The sequence below is a fragment of the Nicotiana attenuata genome, unplaced genomic scaffold (assembly GCF_001879085.1).
Source record: "Nicotiana attenuata strain UT unplaced genomic scaffold, NIATTr2, whole genome shotgun sequence".
In the NCBI taxonomy this organism is placed as follows: Eukaryota; Viridiplantae; Streptophyta; class Magnoliopsida; order Solanales; family Solanaceae; genus Nicotiana; species Nicotiana attenuata.
This window is the reverse complement of record NW_017671562.1, coordinates 180,615-188,951: the sequence shown is the minus strand read 5'-3', so window position 1 is coordinate 188,951 and position 8,337 is coordinate 180,615. Positions and strand designations below refer to the sequence as shown.

The 8,337-nt window shown below is 41.7% G+C and overlaps 1 protein-coding gene across 1 annotated transcript; it reads right to left on the bottom strand.

The window, feature by feature from the left end:
* Positions 1–1,477: 1,477 nt before the first annotated feature.
* On the bottom strand, positions 1,478–7,372 carry LOC109209011 (extensin-like). The gene is made up of 6 exons (XM_019372178.1): positions 7,310–7,372; positions 5,142–5,399; positions 4,290–4,623; positions 3,940–4,109; positions 1,702–1,765; positions 1,478–1,563 (listed from the first exon to the last, which is right to left on the bottom strand). Exons 1-6 carry the CDS (start codon positions 7,370–7,372, stop codon positions 1,478–1,480), a joined length of 975 nt encoding a protein of 324 aa, XP_019227723.1.
* Between the last annotated feature and the right edge of the window lie 965 nt (positions 7,373–8,337).

Genomic DNA, 8,337 nt, shown 5'->3' with positions numbered 1-8,337 from the left:
CCTCGTGAGTAAAACCAAGAAACTTACGACTAGCAAATAGTGTCTGCTAAACATAAAATACTGAATGACCACGATTAGGAAGTGCGCTCCGACGGTGAAACTTGAATGACAAACTAGGAGTGCGTCTCCTACGGGTGGAAATACTCCAATTTAGGAAGTCCGTCTCCTAAACCAAAATATAACTTGAAAGACCTAGACTAGGAAGTGCGTCTCCTATGAATGAACTCAAATGACCCAAACTAGGAAGTGCGTTTTCTAGGAGAAAAATCTTAATTTAGGAAGTGCGTCTCCTAAAGGTATATCCTGAAAAACCCATACTAGGAAGTGCGTCTCCTAGGGGTGAAACTTCAATGACTCAAACTAGGAAGTGCGTCTCCTAGGAATGAACTTAAATGACCCAAAACTAGGAAGTGCGTCTCCTAGGGGTAAAATCTCAATTTAGGAAGTGCGTCTCTAAAAAGTGTATCCTGAAAGACCGAACTAGAAAGTGCGTCTCCTAGGGGTGAAACTTCAATGACTCAGACTAGGAAGTGCGTCTCCTAGGAATGAACTTAAATGACCCAAAACTAGGAAGTGCGTCTCCTAGGGGTGAAACTTCAATGACTCAAATTAGGAAGTGCGTCTCCTAGGAATGAACTTAAATGACCCAAAACTAGGAAGTGAGTCTCCTAGGGGTAAAATCTCAATTTAGGAAGTGCGTCTCCTAAAGCAAAAATATAACCTGAAAGACCCAGACTAGGAAGTGCGTCTCCTAGGGGTGAAACTTCAATGACTCAAATTAGGAAGTGCGTCTCCTAGGAATGAACTTAAATGACCCAAAACTAGGAAGTGCATCTCCTAGGGGTGAAACTTCAATGACTCAAACTAGGAAGTGCGTCTCCTAGGAATGAACTTAAATGACTCAAACTAGGAAGTGCGTCTCCTAGGGATGAACTTAAATGACCCAAAACTAGGAAGTGTGTCTCCTAGATTTGAGATTGAGCTTGAGGATAACTAAAAACGGAGCTTGACTTGACTAAAAATTGACCCTATTCTCCAGGCGGGACCCCTGAACTTAAGAAAAACTAAGACTAACATGTTAAGGAAAATTAAAAAAAGCTGACCACATTCTCCAGGCGGGACCCTTGAACTTAAAAAAACTAAAGACGGACAACTGAAGGAAACTAAAACTGACCCTATTCTCCAGGCAGGACTACTGAACTAAATGAAAACTAAAGATTAACAACTTAAGAAAAATTAAAACTTACCCTATTCTCCAAGCGGGACCCCTGAAATTAAGGAAACTAGAGACTATCAACTTAAAAAAATTAAAACTGGCTCTATTTTCCAGGCGGGACCATTGATCATAAGAAAACCAAATATTCTTCACAACTAAGGAGATGTCTAGGAGGCATGGTTCTTCTCAACTAGGGCAAATTCTTGAGAGATGATGATCTTCTCAACTAGGGGGGATGCCTATGAGGTAAAAAAAACATTCTCAAACAGCCTTTGTGCTAACAAAATTGGGCATGACACTTGAGAGGTTCAAGCTTCCAAGATTTGATTTGGACACCGTCTCCGTCCCTGTTTCAAACAAAGAAAACTTGTGAGTTTAAACATGGTGGTTGGTTTGTGGCCTTGACTTTGAGGGCGATTGCTCCTTTCACTTCCCATGATAACTTTGATTTCAACTTGAAAGACCTTGCTTGTTTATTGACTAACCACTTCCTCTGTCACCCTGCTCACAGAAAACACCTCTGATCCATTCAAACCCAATACCCTTTATCTGTTGCATTATGCTCATAAATTAACATATACCGAACCTTTGCATTTCACATGAATCCCAAAGCACGTCAATTGCCACCCACTCAGTGTGCATACTGTTCTTTCCTGACTTATGCCACTTTGATGTGCAAACCAGATTCTGTTCGATGCAATTGGAAAGCTGGTAGCAAATTTTGAAGTCATTTCTCACTTGTTCTGACCAAACAGACTCAAGAAAAGGAAGTAAACCGAACAAAAGGAACAGAGTAAGGGACAATGGAAAGAGATGATGCCTAACAAGAAAATTACAAAGTAGAAACTTATCATATGTGGACACCAACTCTAATGACCATGACATGCACCTTTGGATTAAGTGGCCTAATCTGTCAAGCAAGTCTAATGTTCAACTCTTGTCGAACCTCTGAGTCGTGAAACTGGGCTTCAATGCTCTGATTATCCCATCTGATTCACGGTCCCTATTCGACTTGTAGTGCCCGAAGGATTTTCACCATCCAGGCTCTCTTATTTTGCTCTTTCTCTCAACTCATCATCACCTTATGGTGCCTGTGAAGGTTTTCACTGATAAGACTCTCTAATTTTGTTCTTTTTCTTTTTACTTCCTCTGATTCTGTAGATGACAAGGCATTGACTACAGTAAAAACAACATATGCTCCTGGCATGTCTAGCCCGACACTCTCAAAGATTATCTGGGAGGTCTTTTTTGGACTGTAATGTGGCTTTTTGATAGGGTTAGAAAGAAAGGATATCATAGAGGCTCAAAATAACTAAGACAATGGGGTTAATTTATTTACAACTTTTGGAATCAATTCTAAAAACTTTGCCCCAATTTTTAAAACAAAGGAATTTGAATCTATTTTTCCTTTTTTTTTGAGATGGAATTTCTAAGAGAGACTGTCCTACTCTCGACTTCCTGGGATTATGAAATATTTTATTTGGTGCGACCGAACCGTAAGGCTGCCTAGGTATCTTGTGGTGACAAGAATCAGGTCAAACGTAGTTCACACTAATTCTTGTTTTGTCTTTTGTTGCTCTTTATCTTTTCTTTTTTTTTCTTTTTTTTTTTTGAATGAAGTTTCTAAAACAAATCTATGGGGACATGAACTCTTTTTTTTTTCCGTATGGCTCTAACTTGATTCCAAAAGAGGGGAGGTCAAAGAAAATTAGCATAGGCTCAAAAGGGGTACCGAATTGTATAAAGTGTTTTGGTAGCTGAAAGAGGGCCTCCCAATCCATGAAAATGCCAAGTACAACACATGCAATTTTGAAAATGACAAAGGAAGATCATGCACAACATTTCTTTTGCAGCTTCGGCACTGATATCACTGATATGCTTTCCACCCTTTTTTTAGTTCCTTGTCAAGTACAGAACTCTCGTTGGGTAATTTCTTCTTCACAATAGATACCCTCCGTCTGTTCGGAGCAAACTCCCTTGACTTTATCTTGTTACTTGAGATGCACTTGAACTCAAAGTTGCTCGCTTCACATTGTCCGGGATGCACTCTCTTGTAACAAATTCTTACCACCCTATTAACTCCCCAAATTATCTTCCCCAGTTTCTCACAGTTCGGGCTTTAAATGATCTCAAAATGTCCAAATCTGTACTTCCCTCAAATGTCTATATTATCTTCAAAATTGTTTCATTGCTTCATGATTAGACTAAATTTTAAGACCAGGCTGAGAATTACGCGTGCATGTCATGTCACTAGAATCCGCATGAAGAGACTATAAAAGGAAAAGAGAACTAAACAAAAACTGACTAGAAATAGCAGAAAACAGAACATTGCATTAGACAGACGGTGAAAGGGTTTGAACAACAAAACAAGAAAAATACACTGGGTTACAACCCTGGAAAAACCTAAATAACACTAAACGAGCTACTTACGACTGAACAAACTAGGCAAAATAAAAGGATAGAGGGGTTTGAGTCACAAGACAATATCCGGATTACAACCCTTAAATAACCCAGACAACAGAAATGACAACAAAATAAACCACCGGGACTCCTCCCCGGGTAACCAATAAGGGAGCGTCTTTCCAATTACCAAGCTCGACATCTTAGCCACTGAGTTCCGCACTAACATTACTAGGACCTTCACAAGTCTCCATCACATTGACCTTAGCAAATTGCTTTTGGGTCCCTTTTGCCAACTCGTTCTTAAGATCAACTTCTGGAACCGAGACTGATAGCGCTGAAAACTTTGCAGCAAGTGGCCTTCCAAGAAACTCATAAGAGTTTTCATATTCCTTTTCAACACAAATCATGCCCACCATATGCGTATCATTATGAACGGGCAATGGTCTTTGGCTAGTATCCGCTGCATCTGGATTTTGCACGGTAATGTCACCTGCATCATTAAGCTTTTGGATTGCTCTTTTCAGATGCCAACACTTTTCTATACTGTGCCCCGGGGCATTAGAGCAATATGCTCACCTTTGAGAAAAATCAAAATTCTTTGGAATGTGGTTCGGCCTTTTTATCTGAATCGGCTTCAACATGTCCAATTGCCTCAACCTTTGGAACAAACTAGCATATGAATCTCCAAGATGAGTGAAAGACTTTTCTCTTTGCTGCTGCCTTTTCATTTTGTACTCTGGCCTCGGTTGGAACCTCTTGCGGGTAGGTGGTTGACATGCTTGAGGAGGCGGGTAAGATATTTGTGGAGGTGGTGCAGGCCATTGCGGGTCTCGTGGGTGTGGAGCATATGGCGGTGCATTGTGGATAGAGTACTGGGAAGGTGAGGTATGACCTTGGGGATTTTGTGGAGGAAAATAACACTGAGAAGGATTATCTGGAGTACGAGGATATTCATGGGGTCGGTATTGAGATTGAAAGCGTTTACCAGGAATGCCCACTGGATCCTGTCGTTGGCGGGGCTCAGCAATATCTTTTCTATCAATCGGAGAACTTACCCGAGCAACTTGTTCGTTCCATCTGAGCCAAACTCCCTAAAACTTCCCTCGGGTTTCTTTTCCATCTGAGATAGGGAAGAGTGGTCTGGGATAATATCTACATTGTACTGATAGTGCCGAAAAAAATCTTGAGCCATGTCACCCCATGCATGCCACGTACTGACATCTTGACGAGTAAACCACTCCAAGGCTTCCCCACTCAAACTCTCACTGAAATATGCCATCAACAATTCATCTTTCCCGCAAACACTTCTCATTTCACTGCAATAACCCCTTAGATGGGCTGCTGGATCTCCCCGCCCATCATACAAATCAAACTTTGGCATCTTAAACCCGGCAGGCAGCTGGATGTCAGGAAACAAGCACAAGTCTTTGTAAGACACACTCATCTGGCTCCCTATCCCTTGCATGTTTCTTAAAGACTGCTCTAAGATTTTCACTTTCCTGGATATCTCATCTTGCTCTACCGTCTTAGCAGGCTTTTCAGTTTCACCAGGAGGCTCAAAATTAGGAGCGTAAGAGTATGGATCCGAGACTATGAAAGTTGGTTCTGGGGCATAGTGTTGGGCATCGGGAACTTTGAACACAGTCTCGCTAGAGGGTCGAGAAAAAGTAACTGGTGGAGGAGCTACAAAAACATGAGTGGCATAAGGAGCGGGATATGAGGTGGTTTTGCGGGTGGAGTGTGAAAATGTTGTGGGGGAGATATCAGCAGCAGTAGGAAGCTAGATTTGCGACAGTGGCAGAATGGTGACAAGGCTTTCAGTATAGTTAGCGGGAACTGATGGTGGAGGACGCCCACTAATCCAGGCTTGGTATATTTCGGCCATCTGTCCTTTCAACCTTAAGATCTCTTCTTTCAACTCAGATTCTGATTCAACAATCTCCTTAGACGGATCAATAACACTCGTGTCCAAGTCTTTGCTAGCCATGGCTACCTTGCTCTTTGACCTTGTGTTGTATGGATGAGTTACCTTAAGAACCACAAACCAACCACCCTTCTGCTCAATGAAGATAACAAAAAAGGAACAAAATGAGGTCATCACGTTAGCGTTAGGGCACTTAACATAAGATAATCTCACATTATGTGCAATGCACCTAGTCACAGTTATCGGTTCTAAATGACTTCGAGGGTATGAAGGTCATATGGCATCATCCCAATTTCACTCTTTTTGCCCCAGTTCCTTCTTCATTTTTCTTTCTAGCACCGCTTGGTTTTTCATTTCCTTCCCTCTCTTTTCTTTCTGATTATCGCTCATTTCTTTCCTCTCATTTCTCACGTGCCACAACTTCATTCTCTTTTTTTCTTTTTCTCTTTTGTTTTTTTTTGTTTTTGCTTTTTTTTGTTTTTTTTTGTTTTTTTTTTTGTTTTTGCTTTTTATTTAATGATGATTCGATCGAACCCTATGTAAGTTTCCTATGTATCATGTCCCTCATGAATCAGATCAAGCGTAGTTCTGGAAGATCGGGAATAAAGTAAACAAACTAACGTTCTCTTTTTTTTTTACCTTAATGACTACTCTTACGAGAAAAAGAAGAAAATCTCTCTTTTTTTTAGACTTAACATTCTATAATCTATTCTAAACTCAATCTTAAACGAGCATATATTTTTCTTTTTTTTTTGAAACAGATACTCTATGAGAAATTATTAAGGAAAAAAAAACCCAAGAAGAGAAAAATAATTTTTTGATTCTTTTTTTTAGGAAGGAAATCTAAAGAAAATGGTAACACAATTAAATTTGATTATGGGACTCTAAAAATACGTGATCTATTTTTATGCTGGTTGTTAAACAGTTGATGCTATGTATGAGATTTAGAAACGAGATAAGAGTTAGGAATAAGGTGATAACCAAACCGATAGGTTAACAATCGGGGCCTCGAGCCTGTCGATCCGGGGCCTCGAGGTCGATTCCGGCATCGACGGGGAGCTATCGAAGGCAGCTGAAGAGCGACTAACAGTTATAATAAAATCAATGAAGGCTCTTTATGTCCAATGATAAGCAATAAATGATGAACAACAGTGAAGATAATAAATGGAAGCAATAATATCAAGAGAATATATTAGAGAGCGGAGAGAATGTTCTTGTGTATTTAGTATGGAGCAACAGGATCCCTACAATATGGAAAGGATCCCCTTTATATAGGGGAATCCCAACATAGTACAAAATTCATTAATTACAAAGATATGGAGATGGGACAGCTAGATGATGCCCTGATTCGGGTTTAGAGTAGCCCACTAGACTTAGTCAGCCCTAGCTGTGTGCCTTGGGAACTCCCCGTTTCTACCATAGCCGGGGTCAACATTATCCCAAGGTCGAGTGTCGACGAACCTCGAGGGAGGAAACTCAACCGTAGCCTTGTAGCCTCGAGCCTTCGAGATGATCTTCTACGGTGCCTCGATGACGAGGAATTGGACCCTCCGATTTCACCGTATACAGATAGTCCCCGTATTTTTTGTAGTAGAACGATAAGAAACGATTTTGACATCCAACTCTTCGGACTTCCCGTGATGATGTCATATTGATGATATCACACTTATGATGTAAGCCTTCACGATAACCGGGGTGTCCCATGGACTTGTCTTTTCAGCGTCGTTCAATGCGCTGCCAATTCCCATTCTTCAAAGCAACAATACCGCTGTTGATTCAGTTTTCAATAACGCATTGATTGCGCCTGCCGATCCGTCTTTCAAAGGCATTGATGGCGTTGTCGGTCATAGTATCACCCGCTATAAATGGGGGCCTTCTGGTACCATCTTTTTATCCAAGTGCCTTTCAACATCTTTCCATCCCTTTCTTCTCACCATCCTCCTTCATTGCTACCCACCATGTTTGGGGTCCACGGCCTTACGGTTACATGGTGGCATTCTCATCAACCACGCCATGGCCTTTTGCCTGGGCTTCCCCTTGCCGAGCGAGATTATACTGTCTTGTCGCTGTTGTTGTTATTATGGTTGTTACTGCTGTCGTCGTTGGCTCGAGGTGATGAGATAGGGGGGCCGACTTCTTCTGACTTAGGAGGACATTTGGACTCTACACCGCTACTCGAGAGAGCATTCGGACTATACACCGCTGCTCGGGGGAGCGTTCGGACTATACACTGCTGCTCACTCTCCTACCCTGGCCTGGTGTGGCACTTCATCCCCTTAGCTTTCCAAGGGATGAAATGGCACAACCGACCACTAAACTTGCACGGCACACTGTCCCAGAAGGCGGACTTGAAGCAGTCGTGCAAGTAGGGTTGGCGCTCGCCGAATCCTCTATTTCTGGCTTCGGTGGGCTATGTCTCTTTTTTCTGCTTTTTCTGCGTCACTTTCCTCTTCTTCATCTTCTCCCTCGGAGATATTATTCTGGATGACCGAGATGAGACCCCAGAGGAGGTGGCGGTCGAAGATATTTCCGTCGAGGATACATGCCCGAGGAGATGGTGCTCGAAGATGCTGCCACTGCGGATGACCTTCAAGAATAGATTAGGCTCTTGTCTTTTACTATATGTGTACCCTTTTGCTTCTTTGTTTCTGTGTAAGGACCCCTCGTGGGCTTTACTAATCATATTTTAATGAATATAAAGATGTTTCTCCAATTTTGTCTTCGATGCCTGCTATATTTTTTTTATTCGCTATATAGAGACTCAGAGTGCGTGACTCTGCCGGTTGGTGCCAAT

What these genes read in the sequence shown, in the direction of transcription:
- LOC109209011 (XM_019372178.1), bottom strand. Translation starts at nt 7,372, where the DNA reads ATGCCTTTGAAAGACGGATCGGCAGGCGCAATCAATGCGTTATTGAAA. An exon ending in TCTTGGAGATTCATATGCTA is followed by an intron (nt 4,110 to 4,289) that starts GTTTGTTCCAAA and finishes TTAATGATGCAG; the next exon opens with GTGACATTACCGTGCAAAAT. An exon ending in TTTCAGCGCTATCAGTCTCG is followed by an intron (nt 1,766 to 3,939) that starts GTTCCAGAAGTT and finishes ATAATGCAACAG; the next exon opens with ATAAAGGGTATTGGGTTTGA.